This window comes from Amphibalanus amphitrite, unplaced genomic scaffold (assembly GCF_019059575.1).
Source record: "Amphibalanus amphitrite isolate SeventyFive unplaced genomic scaffold, NRLGWU_Aamphi_draft 000340F_arrow, whole genome shotgun sequence".
In the NCBI taxonomy this organism is placed as follows: Eukaryota; Metazoa; Arthropoda; class Thecostraca; order Balanomorpha; family Balanidae; genus Amphibalanus; species Amphibalanus amphitrite.
Window position 1 is genome coordinate 413053 of NW_024881835.1, and position 24672 is coordinate 437724.

A 24672-nucleotide genomic window follows, 5' to 3' on the forward strand; every position below is an offset into this window, starting at 1 on the left:
GGCCTGCCAGGGGCACCACAGGCCTAACAAGGGCACCACGGGCCTGTCAGGGGCACCTCAGGCTTGTCAGAGCCCAGGGACACCACAGTCCTTCCAAGGGCACCGCAAGCCTGTCAGGGGCACCAGAGGAGGCCTGCCAGGGGCACCACAGTCCTTCCAGGGACACCAGAGACCTAGCAAGGACACCACAGGCCTGCCATGGACACCACAGGCCTGCCAGGGGCACCACCGGCCTTGCACTGGCGCCTCAGGCCTGTCAGGGGCACCACGTGCCTGCCGGGGACACTTCAGGCTTGTCAGGGGCGTTACAGTCCTGTCAGGGCCCAGGGGCACCAGGCCCGTGGTGTCCCTGCTAGGCCTGTGGTGCCCGTGGCGGTCCTGTGGTGCCCCTGTCAGGACTGTGATACCCCTGATAGGCCGGTGGTGCCCCTGGCAGGTCTTTGGGCCCCCGGGCCTCAAGGGGGGGGCCATGACCCATGTGACCCCCCCTTGGATCCGCCACTGAGTTCAAGTGATGATGGGTCAATAACTGAACCATTTTAATGATTGTTTGTGTATGAAACTAATGAAATAAAAACAAACTAATTTTAATCTATTTTTACAGAGATGAATACATTTATGATTTTAGATTTAAATATAACGCTTAATTAATTAAGAATAAACCTCAACATAGAAAGATTAGGATTCTTCATGGCTCACTCGTGGAAGATCGGATATCTTTTCCTCGCGTGTTACAGAAAAGCCTCGCTCCTTCGTCGCTCGGTTTTTCAGTAACGCTTGGAAAAGATATCCTTATCTTCCACTCGGAGCCATGAAGAATCCTCTATATGTATGCATGTACCTACTAGAGACCATATGGATATTTGTATTCAACTGTGGGTGGGTGTCCAAACACCCACGTGATCCTGCCAACACCCACGCCAAATAAATGAACACCCACGTCAAACTCCCAACACCCATGACACAAAAATGAAAATTAAAAGCAGTAGCCTCATGATAACTTGAAAATGCAGTCAATTTTGAGACGGCTGTATAGAGCCATCAGGTGTGTATACGTACAACTTCATCTTTGGCGGTGAGAGCTGAGAGGTATATTTGGAAGGGGCTACACAATTTTACCTAGTAGGTTGAGAGCACTCAGCACCGGTCTCTTCTCAAGATCCCCTCGAGCAGTTCCTGTAGTTGCGACCTTGGGTGCAAAAATAGCTAATAGCTATCATCCGATTCATGAAATTTCACCAGCACCTTTCGGAAAATCATAAGAAAAGAAGTTAAAGATAACTGTTGTTCGAAAAAGGCAGTTAATTTGGAGATAATATGTAAGCAAGCAACCAATTTATGTGTTAGGACATTCTTTAACCCGCGCCCTGCTGGGGGGGGGGGTGTTTGAACACCCCCCTTGTGGTTTTTCGCGAATATCTCAAAAACGGCGGCGCTCCGCGCCGCCGTTTTTGGTACACCTTATCGTACATCAATTCTACACATGTTGTGAAAATTTCAGACCAAGGTCATTCAAGGTCAGGTCACCAGGTCTCTAGAAGTGACCTCACCTCATAAAAAGTTTCAATGTCTGTCATAGCTACACCGAGTGACCGATCGCTTTGAAACTTTCAGCGATTGCTAAGAGCAATAGCATGTACACTATGTATATCTCAGAATTTCGATATCGATGACCTAAGGTCAGGTAAATTTTGCGACCTCCCCATTAGCCGAATGTCGCTTTGCCAAATAGTAGTTCCGTATTGCCGTGTTGCCTCCCGTTGCGCAGTGTATTATTATTTTGCCGTAAAACCGGTCTCAACTCCTTTCTCCGCTTGCTCAGTGATGTTCCATTCTCCTTTGTTAACTGAAGAAACAAAACAAAATCATAATACACTGCGCAACGGGAGGCAACACGGCAATACGGAACTACTATTTGGCAAAGCGACATTCGGCTAATGGTAACGTATCGGAGCTCGCGACGATCACGGTACATTGATTAGACGGTCGCGAGGGCTGGACGACAAGCAGCGACATCTACATCCGTCATCCATGCAAGTTTTAGGTCCGTAGGAGGAAGATAGATGGCACTACGTGATATAGAGATGGTCGCTATATCGCACTTATCAAAAGTCAAGTGCTTTATGTACTAAGACGCACGAAAGTCAGTCCATAATTTATTAAAAATTAATAATAATAATATGTATATGGATAAATAACGTTATGGGTAAACCCCGCATCGCATCAGGAATTTGGCATTATAGGTAAGTCAATGGGAGAAAATTGAAATGCGCCTCTTTTGGACAAAAGACATTATAAACACTCCCAAACACCGAATTACAAGTGGTTTAGACACACTGAACATGAAAATGGTGTCCGTGACCCTTGTTTATGCCCTGAGGTCATCTTAGGTCACGAATGGTATCTAACGGTTTTTCGCAAATAACTTTTGATAGAGGCATGCTAGAGCGATGAAAACGCCTTAGATGTGTTCAGCTCGACGATACGGATCGACTGATATGCAACATGACCCTTTCCGGTCAGGTCATGACCTTGACCTGAGGTCAAATTTTCAAGTTGACCTTTCAAGGTCAACTTATAATACATTCGATGCGTCTTGACGAGAGGAACACAATGCCGGTAAAAGTAAGCTCGTACAAGGCTTGGGTCAAAAGTTATTGCAGAAAAACTGTTTCCGAAAAAATCGGCTATTTTTGCAATTTTTGCCCCCTGCAGGCAAAACCGTTGACGTTAGGTCAAATCTGAGAGAATCAGAAAGGGCTTTAATAGGGCTATCGAATGCGCTTTTCCGCGGCGCTGTAGCTCTATTGGTTCTCGAGTTATGCGTTGGCTTTTTGGAAATTGTCGACTTCGACATTCGACCTGGAAATCGGCGAAATTTTATATTCAATGACCTCTGGTGACCTGACCTTTGACCTGACCAAAAAATTGACCGAAGTGATTTCGTCATTATTTTTGACGCTCTTTCGAACGCCGCCTTCCGCGTATCGCTACGTGGCCCAGGAGCCGAGTTACAAGGGGGGTGTTCAAACACCCCCCCCCCCCCAGCAGGGCGTGGAAATCCAGGACCCCCAGCCGGGCGCGGGTTAAGACATAAAAAGTGTAGAATTACCAGGGCTACAAATTGCTATCGCGGAATTTCGATTTTTTTTTAAATTTTGACCCCAAAAATAAAAAGTTTGAATTGCCAAAAATTCAAAAAAAATCCGATTTTCGAAAAAATGGAACATGTGTGATAGGCCTTGCCGACTTTTATTCACATACCAAATTTTAGATCGATAGCTTTTTTTGGCCAAGTTATAGCGAAAAAACTTCAACATTGATGACGTCACATTTTCAAACTCAATTTCAAGCAATTCTAGACCACGTAGCGCAAAACAAAGACCACCATAAGAGTTTAGACTCGCCGTGACAAGCTGCATCGAATCAATACTCATTTTATGCAAAAATACCTATCACCTTTGAAATTGACCTGACCTTGACCTGACCTCCACCAGCAAGTGCCCTAAACCGTTCCTGATGGTCTTATAACCAACAACATTGAGTTTCACTGTTCACAGTAAAAATTGGCCATTAAACATTCATCACACAGCCCTAGTAAAATTGGGTTCATGTGCTGACCCTTGGTGACCTGACCTGTAATGTAACCTGACCTGGGATTGTCAGTGACCTGTAATAGCAACATATGTACTAGGTAACTGACGCCCTATCGCTAATTTTCGATAAAATGCGTTTTCGATGCTATAGCGCATTCCCTGGAAGACCCGTGACCGGCAAAACTTTTTATCTTTGACCTGACCTGTAACGTCATCGGTGACCCCGAGGTCAATGAAATTGGGTTTCTCATCACAAACTTGACAAGGCTTTCGAACGCAGTTCGAATTATGCGGATCCGACCAGTAGTTTCTGAGATACGAGGGGGCAAAAATAGCCCCCCCCCCCCCACCAGGTCGGCGTTATAAACAGACCCCACCAGGGCGCGGGTTAACTTCCTTCACTTTTTGCACAGCACCTTGTCGCTTCTTTTCCTACTGGATTGTTCCCTTCGTGAATCCTTCAACAGCCAGTGGATCAATGACGTTTTATTTATTCGAAAACATTCCTCACGCAGACGCGGCGGCTCATTTACAAACAATTATCGTTCCGACCCGTACGTCCTAATTCACCACTTAGCAGAGCCGCCCCACTATTGTCGCCACCAGTTTCCATACCTTTCGGCTCTTCACAGCTTAAAAAAGGTCTGATTATCCACTTTCCAGCTCGTTTTCGCTCTTCACTCTGAAAAATTACAATTGACGTGTGCCTTGTCCGGCAATACTTTATTGTGGGACAGAAATGGTGGATGACAATATTCATATCAATGCCCGCTGTTCACAGCACAGCCGGTGTGCAGCTGCACATACCAAAATGATACACATACAAGAGTGAAAACCCGCATAAGACATTTTGGGACAAACCCGCATCCACCATGCAAAACGCGTTCGTTACAATCCAAATTCGAAACAACTTACAAACCAATCGAAAGACTGAAAACGTGATCCAGTCTAAAACATCAATACACACTAGACAATCCCTTACAAAAGCTGAAGGCACGAGTCATAGCTGGGCCAAGGCAGACCTATGCAGGCATTGTTACACAAACGCAAGGTCACGCAACAATATTGTGCACAATCAATAAGCCCGCCATCGCGGCGCCTGGTGTGACCGAAAATTTGTAGAATGTGAGCGCGGCCGAAATCGGCATGTTCCTAGTGGATAGGTCCATGAGATAAACACTTAAAGGATCTTATAAAACCGAACTTATATGAAAGTCATAGCTTATGCTTCGATGCCTTATGCTAATTATGTTTTGATGATGCTGTTGCTGTCGTATTTAGTGTTTTATTGAGCCATCAGCCGTAAGCATCATAGCCAAGAATGGCTGTGGCTGCTGCGCTGATGCGATCACGGGCCTAGGTATTGCCAACGTGATTTGCGAGCTGTTCTAGGTGTAGTGAGAGCCGGGCCTGGCCGGAGGATAGCGACCTCCGGCAGGCCGTGGGCCGAATTGAGGTCGGGGCTGTACCTTCAGGTGGTTTGACGCGACGAGCCCGACAGGCGCAGGACGCGGGCCGCGCTGAAAACTGGCCGATGGGGCTGGGAAACGCCGGGATCCGTGCTGAGCCGTAGTTGGATGAGGGGCTCCGTATTGAGACTTGGTTGGAGCAGGTCCGTATTGAGGTTTGGGACGAGGGGGTCCATACTGGGGTTTGGGTCGAGGTGGAGGGCCATACTGAGGTTTGGACTGGGGATGATGAGGGGCTCCGTACTGGGGTTTGGGTGAAGGGGGCGGTCCGTATTTAGGTTTAGGTGGGGGAGGTCCGTACTGGGGTCTGGGTGGAAGAGGGGCTCCGTATTGAGGTTTAGGTAGAGGAGGGGCTCCGTATTGAGGTTTGGGTGGAGGTGGGGGTCCGTATTGCGGTTTGGGTGGAGGAGGGGCTCCGTATTGAGGTTTGGGTGGAGGAGGGGCTCCGTATTGTGGTTTGGGTGGAGGAGGGGGTCCGTATTGAGGTTTGGGTGGAGGAGGGGCTCCGTATTGAGGTTTGGGTGGAGGAGGGGCTTCGTATTGAGGTTTGGGTGGAGGAGGGGCTCCGTATTGTGGTTTGGGTGGAGGAGGGGGTCCGTATTGAGGTTTGGGTGGAAGAGGGGCTCCGTATTGAGGTTTGGGTGGAGGAGGGGCTCCGTACTGAGGTTTGGGCGAGGGAGGAGGTCCGTATTTAGGTTTGGGTGGAGATGGGGCTCCGTGTTGAGGTTTAGGTGGAGGAGGGGCTCCGTATTGGGGTTTGGGTTGAGGTGGTTCATACTGAGGTTTGGGTGAGGGAGGAGGTCCATACTCAGGTTTGGGTTGAGATGGGGCTCCGTAGTGAGGTTTAGGTGGAGGGGCTCCGTACTGAGGTTTGGGTTGAGGTGGTTCATACTGGGGTTTGGGTGAAGGAGGAGGTCCATACTCAGGTTTGGGTCGAGAAGGGGTTCCGTATTGAGGTCTCGATTGACGTGGAGGAGCCCCATATCGAGGTTCTGGTGGGGAAGCGCCATTAACTCTCATTGAATGAGACGGGCGCCCGTGAGCAGCTAAGGGGCCCTGAGGTCTCCTTGAAAAGTGATGCCCAACGCGCAATCCCTGTGAAAGGTCAGTGACTGTAGCGTGACCGTGCAATTGCTCATCATTTCCCATTCCTTCGCTGGAAACAATAGAAACGGCGGCAACACCATATTCTACTACAGCCACGCCAGCCTCGTCATCTGCCTCAGCGTGCAGCCCAGGCTGTGCCACATGTAAAGTAGCCTCAGTCTGACCCGACTGTGCTCCGGATGAGCTTATGTTCTCCGTATGTGACGCCGTCCCAATAACTTGTGATCCCCTAGTAAAAGTGGAGGCCGCACTTCCTGTGGTGAAGATCTCAGCGCCTTCGGAAGCCGAATCTGTGTGAATGGTTATGCCATCAGTGTTGCCGTCAAATTCTACCGTTGTGTTTTCAGTTACCACGGTATCTCCGCTATCTGGCTGTTCTAATTCGACAGTTCCTGGTTCCATTCTATGACCTTCTAGTTCTCCTTCTTCTGACGTCTCGAAAGGAAAAGTTTCTTGATCGTTATTCTGCGTCTGAGTCATTTTTCCATTCAGCTCTACATTGTGAGATAGATGTTGCTTTTGAGATGAAGTCGGAAACATCATTTTAGCACCTAACAAGGTAACCGTCCTCTTAAATTCGGGCGTCCCGTGGACTACCATAGAGCGAATAGGAGCATTTTCGTCTGCTGTGGGACTACCCATAATCTCAATGATGGTTCCGCTGGTCTTGATGGCTGACATATCCCCGAATAACAGCTCCTCATGTTTGCCAAGACGAGTATACACCAAAAGCACATGATCAAGGCAACGACCCTCTCCCTCGGGACACTCTGGAAGCGACCCAAGGAGTTCATAATCACGTGCACTCTCGCCGAAAAGCCGTTGACAGTTCGCTAGAGGCTGACAGGGAACTGGAATCTGTACTGATGAATGCTGGCCCTCTGGTATTTCAACACTGACCGAATCGGGAAAATCGATAGCCTGCTTCTCAGGTTTAGCTGAAGCTACAAAATCCTCAAACGTGCTTTCCGTGATGGGAGGAGACTGATTTTCAACGACATCATTGTTGTTGTCACCTTTCTCCTTCTGGATGTCAAGAGACGTGACATCTCTTTCTGATGTCGCCTTACTGGCATGCAAATCTGATGCAGTGGTAGGCAAAGGTGCGGGTTCTGGGCTGTTTCTGTACTGGTCTTCATTTGTCTCGAGTGGTACCGGAAGGTATGTTTCTGGTAGACGGATCTCAGCTATTGGCTGACTTTCGTTTGGTGATTCAGAATGATCTGATGGGGGAGAATCCGTCAATGGGACATTGCTGACATGATGGGAGTGTGCATCCCCTGCATCGACTGACGTCTGTGACTCATTGACCAATGTTTGTGACCCTGCTGGTGGAACATCGCTGGCTTCATGGATGTGCGCACCCGCAGTATGTGCTTCGTCGTGATGTACCGGTGGTGGAAGAAGAGACAGGTCCGGAGCTGGAATCACGTGGAGACCGGATGACGGCAGCGGGTGTGCCGATGGTGCCGAGTGGTGAGGGTGGTGGTGGTGGTGACCCGGAGAACCGTGGTGGCCGGGACTGACGCCAACAGCCGACAGCAGGGAAGCCGCAGGGGCCAGATCGTCCGTCATCCAGGAGTCGTCCACTTCACTGAAATCGTCTGACCGTGGGGATGCTACTGGTTTGGGAACGAGATCGGCTCCAGATTCTACAGTATCAAGTTCATAGTCAATGGAAGAGGCAGCTCCATCCAGATCATAGTATACGGTAGATTTGTCTGCGTGTAGATCGGTTACTAACGATGATGCAGAGCTGTCGAGCTCGGAACTCGAGCTGTCATAGTCATACTCAGCGGGTGTTTCTGCGTTTGCATACTGGGTGTCCGGAGGAAGGTAGACGCTGTTCAGAGGTGGTGTAGGGTAGTCGGTAGCCCTTTCATCCAAGGCCGGTGCTGGTGTTGTTGGAAAGGGTTCAGTAGGTAGCAAATAATCACTAGCGGGCAGCAATGCATCTTTAAAAACGCGAGTGCCTTCTTTGATCAGCAGAGGTTCAGGCAAAGGTTTTAGAAGAGTATTGAAGTCAGGTTGGCTGTTCACAACAAAAGGCTCCTCTTCTTCCTCCTGATTGTGTGCGTTAGTGGTAGAGATGTTACCCAGCTGCTGAGAGGGTGATACGTGATCGTTATTGTTGCCGCTCGGCTCAGGCTCCGAGAAGCTCTGTATTTTGTCTTCTTCGACAGGAGGCGTTGACGTTGTCATCACATCGTCCAGCGTCGGTAATTCGCCATGGAGCTGGAATTCGCCACGTTTGGTCGATTGGTCGTCTGGCTCGGAAAGAGACATCTTGAACTGAACGTCCGGTATCGGCGCGGACAGCTCGGCATCCAGAGGTGTCTCGGAGCCGGCCTCGGCACACGGTGGCAGTTCCGCAGGGGACATGAGCTCGGCCTGCTGTAGGACCAGGTCCAGGCAGCGCACCTGTCCCAGGTAGCAGGGCAGCAGGAGGCCGAACAGCTCCACGTCCCGCGCCGACTCCCCGTACGGCCGCCGGCAGCGCGACGGCAGAGAGCACGGCGCCGACGACTCGGCCTCGGTCGCCACGAAGTCGGGCCACGGGTCCTCGGGGAAGCAGCAGCGCTCGAAGCCGGCCGGGCACGTGATGGACGAGCGCCGGCCAGCGTCCCGGTGCGCGGCGCCGCACGTGCCGCACGGGTAGCAGCCGCACGGGGGACTCAGCTCGCCGGTCCTGGTGATGTTGACCACCGGCGTCACGGTCTGAGCTCGGAACGCGCGGATCACGGGGTGCTCTCGAGCCGCCCGCTCGTCCAGCACGTACCGACCGAGCTGAGAGCCAGCAGCGTCCGCTGTGGGAGGCTCCAAGTCTCCTGTCACAGCCGGAACCTGTGACACCGGATCGATTTTCGGTAAGGGCTCGTCGGTCGTCTCAGCTACCGTTACCTGGTGGAAGACCGTTTCGGCAACCGGCGTGGATGAAAATGTCAGTCCTTCAATGTCAGCAACAGGGAGAGAGATTTTGTCCTCAAATTCAGCTGGAGCGGACTGGAATGCCGCTTCTGTCACTGGAACATTAAGTGATGTACTGATCACGGGGAAAGGTTTGACAGTGGCTTTGGGTTCTCCGTGTTGGTTCAGCCTCCCGACAGCGGTCAAGATAGAGCTTTCAATGACGTGACCTGCATTTCTTAATTCATCTTCAAAGTGCGCCTCCACACTGTCCAGAGAGGTGGCGTCTGATGATGGTAGAATGGCGTTACCTGCCGGTAACTTGGAGTGGGTATCTGAAGAGCTGTCTGACTCGCTGATTAGTATCGCCTGAAAGGAACCAAACAGTGCCAGTTAAATGTCGAAGATCAGGAATGTTACCAGGTAGACAAACAACAGGTCAATCATACAATTGACGTAATGCTTATTTATCGGTATCTAGTTATATAATTTAACGCACAAATGCCAATATTTCGTCTTATTCTTCAAATTATCACCTAATTCAAGTATTATCAATAGCTACCGGTCTCGGTTTCGTGTTCGCTCCTGCCATCCCACCTGTTGAGCAGTGCCGGGCGGTGCGGAGTCGGTCTGGGCTGGGCTGATGTCGCTGAGGCCAGCAGTTGAGACCGCTGGGCTGATGTCGCTGAGGTCAGCAGCTGAGACAGCTGGGCTGCTGCCGGGCGCCGACCTGCAACAACCAACCCCAGGTTAGGCCACTGACCGTCCGATGTCAAATCGGCCGCCCTGGGAAATAATGCTGAACAGCGGTATCGCGGCATACCGGTGGCACAAGCTTCAGTGGCATTATCGTTAGTCTGGAGTCTGGACAGAACATGCTAAATGCCCGCATGTTTGTATCCACATTTATGTACAAATTGGACTGCATTTGTATGACTTAACTTGAGGAGGTAGGCAATTAGGCATGCATTTCTAAAATTGCATATCTAGGAACTCTGCTGCATGATAACGGTTGACGCCTTTACTTGACATTTTGTTAACGGCAAACGTCCGTGCATCTGCTCGAGCTCATCGTTTAGACTCACTGGAATGGTCCTGCAGTATCAGTTTCAGAAGGACCGATGTGACCGGGATGCTGAGCTGTCGGTGGTGTGTCCGCGCTGGTGGTTGGCCCGCCGCTGTTCAGCGCAGTGTGGGCGCTGGGCGCCGGTGTGGCGGAGACGGCCGCGCTGTCTCGGTGGGGCACGGTCCCGCTGGTGGCGGCGGTCACCGCTCGGACAGGGGGTCGCCGTCGGTGGGAGGGCGCGCGGCGGCCCACACCCAGCTGTCCCCCCAGCACTGCGTGGTGGCGCAGCCCGCCGCCGTCGCCGGCGCGTGGACAGCACCGGAAGTGGCCGTACTCGTGACACGGCCCCAGCACGCCGAAATGGAGCACGTCCAGCGGGCGGGTGCCGTAGTGGTCGGGACACTGGAGTCGGGTGCGGCACGGGCAGACGTCGGGCTGCTGCTGCCCGCCGACCTGCGCCGCCAGCACCACCAGCGCTGCCGCCAGCAGCCGCATGGCCAGCTCGGTACGGACGGACGCTCCCTGCGGCCGGCAGACGACTCGTCAGACCGCAGCCAGCTATAACCGATCGGCCTGCGATATCGACATTCAATGCATGGGTTAAAGAAAGTAGGTAGTTCACGTGCCTTAGCCCGCACCGATCTTGACGACCTCTTTGACCTAACCCCCCCCCCAAAAAGAGAGGTATTTTCATGGTTTACACTCTTTCGAAAGTGGTTTCAAGAGAATCATATTCTCACCCCACCGTCGGTGCGTGCCCGGCTGCAAGACGTTGTCATGGTGTGTCAAAAGTGGAAATAGCCGCCCGGCTTTAGTTCGCCAACCTTGTCAATAGATGGCAGTACCACAATATGGGCAGCGGATCGTGCAATTGACGTCAAATTTTCGTTATCTGCTAAGAATTGAATGGCGGATCTTTTCATGCAAGAATCAAGTAAATCGGTCCACAACTTTTCTAGCAACAGAGATATGAAGTCAAACACCCTGCCAGAGCGGCGGCGCGGCGGCCGTCACGCGCCGCCTGGGAGACTGGCGGCGCTGAACGGTTCCGACTTGGCACTGCACTAAAACCTGTTAACTGCTTGAAATAGTTATTATAGCAAAATTTTCATTCAAATGAGGAATAACCAAGGGCAGGAAGTATGTATGCTTGTGTGCGTACTGTGTAAGCCAAGAAACTGCATTAGCAGATACTCGCTAATATTAGATCCAGCCAAGTCCAAACGCATTCCAGGGGATGTGTTCAGCTGATGGGTCAACAATATTTATCGTTCGAGGGCGGATACAGTTTTAACAATACACAAAATATTTTTGCACAGCTCTATTCCTTGAATAATTCTCTTCAACGCCTCATTCCTACTGTGGACGTCAAACCGCATGGGACGCGACTTTTTCGCAATAACTTTTGAATACGTTGCCTCTCAAGAACGAAACTTCGGCAATGGACGTTTCAGACCCCGGCCTAATTTTTATTACTAAGGTTTGTCAATGTCCGATCAATATTTAGGGCACTTCCCGTTCACTCGTAATGCTAAGTGAAATATCAGCCCGGATGGCGGCTATCGCCAGGCTGCTCGCGAAGCCCCGCCTACTAACTACGAATTCCCTGCCATCTACCGTTCAGACACGACTGCCATCTGTCGGTCGATCCTCACTCAGAACCGGTTCTGCATGCTGTGTGCGTCGGGTCTCAGATGGGCGGACATCTCGAAACCGAGATTGTTCAGTATGGCCTTTTACCAGGTTTTTAAATCCGAGAAAAAAAACCGAGATGTTCAGTATGGCCCTTTACCAAATTAACCCGGCAGTTGCTGGGGTATTTCGCCACCCACCGTTTGCTGGGGGGGGGGGGCGTTAAACGCCCCCCAGCCGATAACTCGAGAACCAATAGGCGCAGCGAAACGCACGAGGCGGCAAACGAAAGAACGCGATGAGACGCTTCAGATGAGTACTTTAAAGTTGAATTTTGAGGTCACAGGTCGGGTCAAGGTCAGCTCAAACACCTGAAATCGGGCTTTCAGTAGCATGGACTTCGCAATGGGCGGCTCTCGTCATAAACTCTGTCAAAACGGTGCACAATCCATCATATAAGGCCTACAAGAGTGTCAGCTCCATGTAGGGGTCAGTCAAGCATAGGTCAGGGTCAAGGTCAGGTCAACCGCGTAGGCACATATCCCCGAAAATCAAAACTGATATTCGCAGCCTGTGACACATGTTTTATGGGCAATTTGGGGCGTAGAACACGACGGTGACATTCATTTTGTCATATGTGTACGTGTTTGACTCAAAAACTAAATTTAAGAAATGCATGCATCATGGTCGTGAAGTAGTCACGATAAACTGCCAAGATTCAGTTCAAGATTTTGAAAAATGCGGATCGATAATCAATAATCGAAGATAGCCATTTGATTGTTCATGGTATTGGCAGTCTAATGGCGTTTACGGCATGTCTGTATGTCTGTTCTGTGATTTTATATGATTTTTTGAACATATGCCGTTTTTGGTCAAAAACTCAGAAATCATGACGTCACTACAACCTCCATATCTCAAAAACTTTCCGACCGATTTTTTTTGAAACTTTGTCACAATACACTTTAATCAATTCCCTACAGGTACCCAAAATTTGGTGCGCCTGCGGCGCGCCGTTTTTATGCTATGGTCCGGCGAAAAAAGTGGGGGGCGTTTAACGCCCCCCCCCCAGCAACTCGCGGGTTAACTATACGAATTATTGACTTAGCAGCAGGGATGCAGAGCCTTGAACATTTGAGTCAGCTCCAGCTCCGGCTCCGGCTCCGAGTGAAATGGCAATACGGCTCCGGCTCCGGCTCCCACTCAGGGCAAAATATGACGGCTCCGGCGGATCCGGCTCCCCTCCGGCTACGCGTACCGGTGCATTACGGAAACATTTAAGTTGGGGCATATTGGGGCTTGGCAAGATAACACGAAGTGTACTAACGTTCCTGGCGGTTTGATATCTACAAGAACCTAAAATTAACCTGATAAACCTGATGAGCAGGTTATCGCGGCTTCCTTCACGGTTAAATAGTAAATACCGACAAGAGGCGCATTGCAAATACATTCTTGCAGCCCTTAGGGCAAGCATGAATAAGGTACAGTCACCAGCACTTGCTACTAATCACCTCGTTTTTGTTCAGTAGTTTGAAGACCGATCAACTGTCAGTCGCGCAAGATACGTCAAACGATCCGTTTGGTCCTCCGATTTTCGAATATCTAACTTGTTTTTGTATATTCGAAGCATTTTGGGATGGGGAGCCAAAAAAACCTCTTTTCTGCCCTAAAGTGTGCCCCAAGAAGTCGTAGAACCTAGCCCCGCCTCTGATCCACAGACCACTAGTGCCATCTCTTGTCAGCCGAACAAGCCGCAGAAGTAAATAATGTCACGTGACCTTTGCACACGCTACAATTACTACGCAGCTGTAGTGGGGAAAGCGGGGCGGAGGCGTGGAGAGGGACGCGATCGGTCGGCTGGGGTCAGGTCGCCGAGGTCATAGGTCATCCGCCGGAGGGTGTTTGAGCGGTTGGGCCGTGTGGGCTGGGGCCTGCGGAGTGGGGAGCGCCTGGACCTGTCTTGAAACAAGTCCTACAACGCTGTGACAGTCGAGAATATTGTGAGGAAAGAGAGAGAGAGAGGGAGATGGAGAGGGCGAGAGAGAGAAGAGAGAAAGAGAGAGAGGAGAGAGAGGGAGAGAGTGAAAGAGAGAGAAAGAGAGAAAGAGAGAGGAAGAGAGAGAGAGAGAGGGAGAGATAAATAGAGAGAGAGAGAGAGAGAGAGAGAGAGAGAGAAAGAGAGAGAGAGAGCGAGAGAGAGCGAGAGCGAGAGCGAGAGCGAGAGCGAGAGCGAGAGAGAGCGAGAGCGAGAGCGAGAGCGAGAGCGAGAGCGAGAGCGAGAGCGAGAGCGAGAGCGAGAGCGAGAGCGAGAGCGAGAGCGAGAGCGAGAGCGAGAGCGAGAGCGAGAGAGAGAGAGAGAGAGAGAGAGAGAGAGAGAGAGAGAGAGAGAGAGAGAGAGAGAGAGAGAGAGAGAGAGAGAGAGAGAGAGAGAGATAACTGAAAAGGAAAACCAGAGAGGGTAAAATGAGAAAGAGGGCAATGGGTAAATCAGTGGGAGGGAGCGAGAGAGGAAATATTTAGTTGTGTCAGCTTGTTTCACATGTAAAATGCAAATTTGCTTTCCATCATTACAGCTTCGGATTGGAAATTAAATCTTAGCATCCTTGTGATAAACCCACGTTGACGGGATGCAGTAGCGGCGGAACAACTTCAATTAAGCGGGGGGGGGGGGGCACTGCCGACTTTTGGTCCTATTATTTCCATGCAACGCTCATTGGGCTAATGTTGAAATGCCAAAATCAAAGGGGGCACGTTGCCCCGGTGCACTCCCCGTTCCGCCGCCTATGACGGGATGGGGACGCTTTTATGGTCGTCGTTGGGAGCTCGGCACTAATGGGGTCTGGGGATGATGTTGAAGGTTTCGCAAATGTTTCATAAAAGATGCTATTTTTTGCACAACCTATTAAACATTTTTTACGTTTGCTATGAAAATGTTAGGCCCAGTTCCTTCAAGATCAGGTCCACGACTCCACAGCTTACAACAGGAGCTAGCTAACGTAACAATTAACCCGCGCCGCCGTGTTGGTGGCATTAACTTTCCATCGAGTGCTGGGGGGGGGCGTTTTACGCCCCTCCGTCTAACTCGGCTCCTGGGCCACGTAGCGACACGCGGTAAGCGACAATCGAAAGAGCGTCAAAAATAAGGAGAAAAACACTCGGTCATTTTAAGGTCAGGGCAAAGGTCAGGTCACCAGGGTTCATCAAAGGTCAAATTTTCTTGATTTCAACGATTTCGAACACCCGACGGCTAACTCGGGAACCAATAGAGCTACAGCGCCGCGGAAAAGCGCATTCGATAGCTCTTTTAACGTTTTTTCGCCAACATGTCCTCAAATGACCTCAGGGGCACACACACAGGTGCAACTTTCCGATTCAGTGTGTCATGTTTACCTATGGACCGATGTTTGAGAGGGTGTAGAACGAAATTCGTCCAAAAGAGGCGCATTTCAATTTTCTCCCATTGACTTACACCTAATGGAGCAGTCGCAAAACTGACCTGAGCTTAGGTCACAGACATGAAAAATCCGAGGTATCCGTCTTATACATACCTACTGTTACCCTAAGCAAGCACGGAAAGTTTTAAAGTGATCGCTCAGTCGGTGTAGCTACAACGAGCTTTCGAATTTTTTTCTGAGGCAAGGTCACTTGACGTTACCTGGTGACCTGACCTTGAATGACGCTACGCGTCGCGTCGCCGTTTTTTTTAGATATTCGCGGAAAACCTGAGGGGGAAGGGCGTAAAAACGCCCCCCCCCCCCCAGCACGGCGCGGGTGGTCGACATAGCGACTCGGACTGAACAAATGCCTTTAACGTTTCAACGGTTGAATAAGGTGAGAGGATTGAGGTAGGCTTGTATCGGATTTTCTTCTGCTTGTCGGTAGTTTAGGTTGAGCGCGAGCTGTCCATAATCATTCAAGAGGGAAAATTCAGCTGCACATCGTTCGGGCCAAAGTAATACAAAACATTCTCAAATTTTGTAGTAAAGAGCCACTAGTCTACGAATATATTCAAAAACAATTAGAAAAATAATAAGCGGACTGGTTTCGTCTATCAAAGACTTCTTCAGCGTTTTTTTTCAAAAACGTATAAGAAGAAAACTAGCACAGTGACAATCGTTTGAAATAAAATTGGATTCAGTAAGAACTAAGAACTTCATTGTCCGAAAACCGCTGACAGTTGATAGCTCAATGACACTTAGAGCCGTGCATAAGGAGGCGTGAAAACACTCCTCATCTCGTTGTATTACGAGAGGACCATGTCATGGCGTGAGAAAGATGTTCTCAATATACATAAATGACACTGTATGAGTGAATAAATATTCTGCGCCCTCTTGGGCTATTGGCGGACCTTACCACCTGATCGGGTGTTGCAGCCGTTTCGCCCTCCACCTGAGATCTCGGAAAGTTACCGACCGATTTTAAACATTCAAAGAGCGTTCGATAGCCCCACCAGGTAACTACCTTGTTACCAGGTTTCGTTGACCTAGGTGCAACCCATGACGTCTCAAGTCAGGTCAAAGGTCGCATTTTTTCACCGATTTAGTCTAAGAAATGCGTTACAGTCAGTTAACACATCAAATAAAAGGCATGTTATCGAAAAACATCGATGGAGCGTTTGTTGTCTAATACATATGTATGTTGCCTAAAGAGGTCATTGATGCCAGGTCAGTTCACAGAGGTCAGGTCACTAAGGGTCACAATATGAGTCGTGTGATGCATGTTTTATGGCCAATTTTACATTTAAAATTCAATGGTGTGAGCTAGACGGCCATTGGGGCCAGTTTAGATTACATTCTGGTGGAGGTCAGGTCAAGGTCAGGTCAAAGAAGGTCAAATTTCAAAGTTGATATTTTGCATAAAAGGGGTATCTATTCGATGCAGCTCATCACAGGAAATCCAATGGTGGCCTTTGGCTTGCTTTGTGTGTTCTGTGACGGCTAAAATTGAATTTGAAAATTTTACGTAATAAATTTTGAGAAGTTTTTTTTGTTGCCATAACTTTGCTAGAGATGGAGCTATCGAGTTTAAGTTTGGCATTTCTAGAGCAGATAGTTTTATAACATATATTTCAGTTTTAGTTTTGAAAGTTGTTGGTATTTTCGGGGTGTTATACTTCTATAGTTTTGTTTTGATGGTCAAAATCAATTTTTGTTTGGAAATAAGAGTTAGCAGTTTGGTAGCGCTGTTTATTTTACATCTGTTTGATCTTGAATATTTTTCGTTATCTTCAAAACTGTAAGCGTGACAGCTCTTCCCGCTAAACCTTTTATTGGGTCGAAAATGACAGAACATGGCATCCCTCTGACGTCATTTGTGACTAACCTTTCATAAGAGCTCTGGAAAAATTTGGTCACAAGGTGTAAAAATGATGCCCGGAGAGGTCTTGAAAGTTTGGTGGCGACATTTGCTATACTTTAGGAGATGTCGACTGAAAAGGAGAGAGGGGGCCGTTTCGCGCCGCCCCTCCCCCCTCAACTTCAGTTGCTGCTCTCACAGAACTCTTGGTTATATTACAACGCAGTGGAATTGCAAGTGGCAATATAAGCTTCCTGCCAGCGCCGGACCAGAGTTTAAACATGCAGGCTGAATTTTAACATTTGATTTTTGAAGTTTTAAACCGTTGAGCTTTTTAGAAGTTGTATGGACTGTTCAGCTCCTTTTTTTGGTCCATCACAGCGGGCTTGTATGTCACTTGTAAACCAAAATCGAATTAAAAACTTTTTATTTGGTCTGGCTACCAACTTTTTTTTTTTTGATTTTTTTTTCCGCTGACACTTTTATTTCAGAAACAAGTGAAAACATACAGGTCAAAAACCATCACAAAGGTTCCCATTCACCTGTACATCATGCAAGTGCATTGACAGTACACATTTCGTCTGTACAGTAGGTCTACTAAAAAAGTCCCCCGCTCCAGAGGCGGCCGGCCGGCCGAACCCCCGGATTCCAGCCCCGACTCTATTGCGCAGACCGCGGCAGCGACACGGGTCAGGTCGCGGCGCCCGGCGAGTGGGTCAGTTGGCGGCGGCCGGCCGTGGAGTGAGGGCGCCGTGTATGGGGCGCAGAGATGCCGCAGTGCAGAGGAGGTGAAGATAAAGACTCTGCACGATGCGGGAAATGATGCCTTTGTGATCTAAATTAAACACCTTCAGTGCATACTGCATATCCTCCCTTGCCCCATTCCTATTTTATCATAATCCTTCAATAATCCGTAATGACCACAGACCATTCAACGCAAGCAAGCAAACAAAACAACCCGTTTAGCGGCGACATCATCTCGGATAAAAAAGCGTTAGTGATGATTAGAATAGACTTAGCGCGGGGGCAAATCAAGGGGTATATAATATATATGTATCACATACCGAGTATTTTATTCCCATCTAGCGGAATAAGATTGAGGGTCTAATCCAACAAGTCGGCGGCCCTTCTAGACACAGATAAATGCTTTGATTTCGGTCGCATCGTTATCTGCAATAATTCGAAGCGAGGTTTAACCCTCGCCGGCCGAGAAGACGGGGTGGATGCCGCCACCATGTATTTTTTTTTTGCGGTAGCTCAAAGCACTGATGATAGAAGGCTGACATTTCATATGCCTCACATTTGATTCAAGCCGGATCATTTGACATCAACCACGTTTTATTATAAGTCATTATAAGTCAATGGGGAAAATGAAAATTGCTATTCTGGCGCCGGGAACAATCTCCAACTATCTCAAGCACACAGAATCGTGATTTGATGCACTCCTTGCAAGGTTAGATGCGTCACTTTTGCAATGTTGACCTTGCGTGACGTCATTTATGACGCCATCAAGGTCATATTAGTTTTTCGTCAATAACTCCCGATCAAATTGAGCTAGCGAGTCGGGAAAGCCACCAATGAACTCAGGAAGACCTGCCAAATCGAATGATATGCGACATGACCTCTTTTGACCAACTTCGTGACCTGGGGGCGCTGACCTGACCGTGACCTGGGGTCAACACCCTAAGTTGACCTGACCCAAGCAAAAAGTATATCATTCGACGCGCCTGACCGAGGCCAACACGATGCTGCCAAAATCTCGGCTCTGCAGCCGTTTATTGCGAAGTTATTCAACAAAAACTGAACCGTACCTTGGGGCACTTGACCTGACCTCAGAGGTCACCGGTTGACCTAGGACCTTAGAATCGGGTACCAATCTCTGCGTCTTGTAACGGCGCACACGCTCGTTTTTTCCGCGACGCGCTAGCTCCACCAGGGGCGAAACGGTGATGGGGGTCGTACCCGCCCCCTCGCCCCCTCGGCCGGCGCGTATGTAGAAAACCAATAGGTCCGGCGAGGGTTAAGTAAACCTCTGCATGATTGTCTGTTATAAAATGATGCAAATACGCAATGCACTTAGTGTCATATAAGCATAATGGGGAAATATGGAAACTGTTAATTTGCCGTCGGAAATGATCTGAAACTATACCTCAAGCACATGAAATCGTGACTTCCTACATTCTTGGCAAGGTCTAATGCTTCACTTTTGCATTGTTCACCTTGTGTGACGTCATTTATTACGTAACTAGGGTCATAGGAGTGCTTCGTCAATAACTCCCGATCAAAATGAGCTAGCCAGTCGGGACAGCCATCAATGGACTTGTAAGACTTGCCGAATCAAATGTTATGCAACATGTCCTCCTTTCAACAGCTTCGTGACCTGTGTTGCCCTAACATGACATTTAGAGTTGCAAAGTTTTCCCAATGGGCTGCTACCGGCACCGCCCCGCCCCACAAAAATTTTCTGGGATACCGGCATGCTACCACGCCCCAAGCAAAAAAACCGCCAAATTACCGGCATACCAAAAAACCTGCATTCTTGATTCTGGCTAACCCCTACATGAGATGCCACATTTTGGCAATTTCAGTAACCGCCCCACCCAGCAGCCACCCATTGTCCAACCAAAACTACCAGCAGCCTGATGTTGACTGAGTTCGCTCCACAAATACCACAATTTTGGAACTCAATTCCAGTCTACAGCTGTTAAAATATCACCTGTAATCAAAAAGGTATTGCCTACAAAAAGCATTAACACATTCATCAAAAAAGCAAGGACAAAAAGAACTTAAATTACTGAAATGTGTTTCTGAAGACTGCACAGTGAGCAGCAATCACATTTACCACAAGCGTTCTCATTTTCCACATTCTCCTAAAATGTTGCAGGTACCAACCAAATAATGAACTATAGATAGTCACAAATCACAATATAAAAAACTACAGATTCGGCCATGTTCCTAACTGAGGAAGCGAGATCAACACCACAATCAGCTTTTTCCTATCCGCCAAGGCCATTCTATCCGCCATGGCTTGCTGGCTCGTGAGTAATATACGAATCATGTGAAAATATGTGTTGATAACTCACTTGTCCTGAGAAGTCACCAAATAATCTGTATAAAAAAACGATATAATATCCTCCCCATCTCAAATGCGGGAACAAACACAAGGTTATGAAGATGCGCCATAACACAGTTTTTAACCAGCTGATTAAAACACTGCAAAAAAAGGTTTTAGGACTGCAAACTTCTGCCTCGTGAGTGATTTTATTTATAAAAATCATCCAACACGATATTGAATTCCAATGAAATCAACACTGTGAGTGTTATTCACTACAAGAAAATTGATTTCTCTTGAGTGATTCAACCAAAAGGGCATATGAATTAATATTACGTCATCAGCTTACATCCTTTCTTTAGGGGACAGAGGATCTTAAAAGTCAATCCTTGGTTGCCTTTGCGCCACATTGCGCCACTTTGTATTCATTTGGTCTGCATGTTGTGTTTTCTTGTAAAGATAAGACAAAATGCCAGTTTAATTCATTTTCATTTCAATTTGGGACCAAAGTTGGGCTCAGGGCTACCTAGCACCTGCCTTTTCAGCTGGATTTTCAGTGTCAAATTCTTTGTAGAGTATCTCAGACCACATCTCAGGACTCAAGGCCAGTTTCCAAACAATGTGTTTTGTGATGTTTTGATTCTGCCTTTTGCCTAGGGAATGTTGCCATGAACATTTATTTATTTTAGTTATTGTATTATGCCTATTACCTACCATTAGACTTACTAATTGGTTGTGCTTTTGCAACATGAATGAGTATTCTTTGTCTTCCTTTTGATAGACCACAGTAGATTCTTGACAATTCTAATTAGAGCCAAACCTGTGAAATGCTGAGGTTCATGTGTTAGGTACCCCTACCCTTAGCAATGGAACTTCAACCACAAAATGTATTTTGCAGTGGCTAAGATTGCTGTTATTACAATTCAACAGCCTCTTAGTGTCCAAAGTTTGAATCATATGCTGATAATTTTTTTTGTGCAAAATCAAAAATACCGGCATGCTACCGGCAAGACATGCCAGATACCACGAAAAAACCTGCGGTAGTGAAAAATTACCGGCATGCCGGTAGTGCGGTAGGGAAATTTTGCAACTCTAATGACATTGACCTGAGGTAAACATCCTAAATTGTTTCACCTAAGCAAAAAAGCATATAAATCGACGCGTCTGAGAACAGAAAACACGATTGTATCGAAATGACGATAATGCGACCATTTTTGCGAATCTAATTACCAAAAACCGATCCAATGCCTTGGGGCCCTTGACCTGCACTAAGAGGTCACTGATATTTTAAAATGGGGTACCAGTTGCTGCGTCACCTAACGACGCAAGCGCTCGTTGTTTTTTCCGCGAGGCTCTAGCAGCTAGCTCAATTATAGGAGCTAAACATGGGGTTGGGGAATCGCTCCATTCTCACTCACTATTTGGCCGGGATAGTGTTCGCAATTATTGTTAAAATCTAGCATTTTAAGATTTCAAATAACCCATTTTTTCCCCTCCCAAATCTTTCGATTCAAGGTCATAACACCAGGTCACGTCAAGTGACCTTACCTCAAGGAAAGTTCCTGTGCTCATCATATCTATACCGACTAACCGATCGCTTTAGAACTTTCGGCGATTTCAATGGGCAACAGAATATGTATTTGAAACTTTTACTTTGCAAGTTTGACATTGTTGACAGAAAGGCCGCGTCAATTATGAGATCGCTCAAGTCAATGGGAGAAAATTGAACTGTGGTTTTTTGGACGGAACGCATAATAAACACTCTGAAAACATGTGGTGCTTGATGGGATACAATACTGAATGAGAAAATTGTTTGTTTGTTGGGAGCCATCTTTTTCGGTCTGAAAAGGCCCTTGCGGAGACATGACATTTAACTATGCTCTGGTGTAGTAATTGGGTTGTGCGAGCCAGCGACAGTGATCTGCAGAAGCGAGACTGTTCCCGTGGGACCAGATTGCCCTGTTGGGACGGTCCGGCCGTCTCCCAAACGGTTACCCGAAGAGGATTATGTGTCCTGGAATGGATCTGACATCAACTACAGGTTGGCTGGTGGGATGACCTCCAGTCCAGAGAGGGAAGCATGAAGACTAGGGGCGATGCGGATTGGTTTTTCCTTAGGATAGCAAGGACGGATGGAATCCAGCACCCTTGACCCTTCCTTATACTGAATGTATCTGTTAAATCTCCTAAGCGTTTTTTCTCGACATCGTCAAGGTGTCATTAATAAAAATATGAAATCCGGCAGGATAAATTAAATATAGAAATTGTGGCCAACAGAACATCATCAGTTGCGTTCAACCACACACCCAGCTTACATACGAGCCAGTAGCCACGTAATCCAGAATTGGAGGATCAAAAGCATGCGATAGCATGCTTTTGCATCCGGAAATTCCCATTGGTGGGTCGCTGAAAAAAAGTTCGGCTGAACCTGTTTGTCAGTGAGTGAGTTTGTCCAAGCTTTTTTGGACCTGGAGTCAAAATGGGTGGACCGATCGGGACGAAAGTGGGACCGTTTGATTCGTCTCCGGCGAGGTAAACTTTTGGTGCTGGCCTCGGTTCGCTCGGTGTTTCGTGGCACATGCTATTCCGCTTCAAAGTTTCGGTGACACGAAATTTTTTGTCAAGGCTACAGGTCAACCCGAGGTCACGGGCAAAGCCATACTGGCGGGACACATCGGTAACACCTTGAACCAGTTTCCAGGGGGTCACCGTCTGCGAGGGGTGCAGGCTGCACGTGCTGGGGTCGGAAAACCGTTTTGACGTGAGGTCCTCTGGCTCAAAGAAATTTTAAGCTATCAACCTCAAAATCGGTTCAATGGTAGTCCCAGGCAAGGCCTCCAAAATAATGCACATTTGGTTGAGCTAAACTCTGTGGTGCATGAGCTATGCACGTGCAAGCCGATTGCACCCCTTCGTACGTTGCCACGCCTGCAGGGTAAACGGCAGCTCTAACTGGTTCAAAACTTGCAGGTCATAAGAAGAATACATTTGATCACGACATTCCGGCGAGATAATATCCGAGGGGTGCAAGCTGCGCGTGCGGGGGGCGGATAACCGTTTTGACGATGGATCCTCTGATCCCGGGAAACGTCGAGCTAGAGACATAAAAGTCGGTACACTGATAGAACTAGACACACGCTACTGCAGGATATTATGAAAATGCCTGCACTGTGGTGCCTGGGACATGAACTATGCACGTGCAGTTAATTCATATCTTACTGTAGGTAGATCTCCACACGAATCTCACGTGCTTTCAAGCATTTCATGGATGTTTCAGTTGGTTTTGCCATTTTACAGTCCATACTCAGTTCCATTCCTCCAATTCTGGCCCAAGGCAACGCACGAGCGCTGCCGGCATCTAGTAATTATTTTTGATAGACATGCTTAAGTTATAAAATCATCTGAAGTGTTTGTAAAGTTCCACGACACGGACCGGATCTAATATCCTGCTATGCATCATGACCATTTCTGGTCAGGTCATGTCTTTGAACATAGGCCAAATTTTTCAAATGACCTTTAAAGGTCAACTTTTGATTCATTCGAAGCGTTTTGATAAGAGGAACACGAGGCTGGTAAAATTAATTTCATGCAAGTTTTAAGCTAAAAACTTTTACATTATTGTGGAAAAACAATTGGTTTCCTCATAATACCGATGGTGGCGTTAGTTGTTATTTATATGCTAAGCCGTTGACCTTAATTAAATCTGACAATATTATTCAGACATAGCGGTAAACGAGCTGATTGTTGTGTTAGGTTAGGCTCTTCCATCGATTTCTGAGTGGGAAGGATGACAGGAATTAGGGGGAGACAGGGGCCGGGCGGGAGTCCTGGGCCTCATGCTCCGCTGGGGCCGAGCCCATCACGTGGGTTGGAGTGCCCTGACACATGGATAGCCCTGGGCGGTGTTTCACGGCGCCGCACTGCAGCACGCTGCGCTGCGCTGCTGCATTGTTGCGGCGGTTGATATGAATTCGGCTCCACGCTAGCGTTGCGAGCTTCCGAGTCTGTTGATGCCTCCATGGAAATTGGAAACCCAATGCACCGGTGCGCGCAACGCACCCTGTCCAAGCAAAATTTTACCATCGATGACCTTTGGTGACATGACCTCTGGCTCTGACCCGATCTAAAATTGGCTGAAGTATTTTTTCTTCTTTTTGCTACTTTTGACGCTACTTTGAATACCACTTAAATGCCCAAATCTGAGTTTGTGGCCATGAACATCTACTGCCATTCTTTAACACCGGTTTCGCTGCGCTGAGCGGTGGCCGTCCTGTTTGTTGGATTCTACAGCTGGCTGGCGGAAAGCGTTACCGGCCGCCCGTCCACCGCCCGCGGGCCGGACCGAGCGGTCCCGCTGACCCTACCTGACCTGAGCCCGGCGCGATATGGGACAGGCAGACGGGGGTTCGGCTCAGCGAAGGCAGCGCCCACTGGTGCGGGGGACTTTTTTAATAGACCTACTGTACACTCGAGTTAATTTTACAGTTTGTTTGCGCTGCCTGCCAACGTCGCGGTTCAAAAACAAACAGAAACGAAATCGAAATCAAAGAA

At 48.3% G+C, this 24672-nt stretch overlaps 1 protein-coding gene across 2 annotated transcripts in view; it reads right to left on the reverse strand.

The window, feature by feature from the left end:
• Positions 1-4292: 4292 nt before the first annotated feature.
• LOC122388976 overlaps positions 4293-24672 on the reverse strand; it is a 39019-nt gene continuing 18639 nt past the window's right edge. Inside the window, exons 2-4 of one of the 2 annotated variants that reach the window (XM_043380586.1) lie at positions 10165-10667; positions 9677-9809; positions 4293-9448 (exon numbers count right to left, since the gene is read on the reverse strand). In XM_043380586.1, coding sequence (XP_043236521.1) covers positions 4985-9448; positions 9677-9809; positions 10165-10640 — 5073 coding nt within the window. In that variant the 5' untranslated portion in view covers positions 10641-10667 and the 3' untranslated portion in view covers positions 4293-4984. Of the gene's footprint in view, positions 9449-9676; positions 9810-10164; positions 10719-24672 lie in introns of both variants that reach the window. The other variant, XM_043380587.1, reaches the window with a different exon arrangement.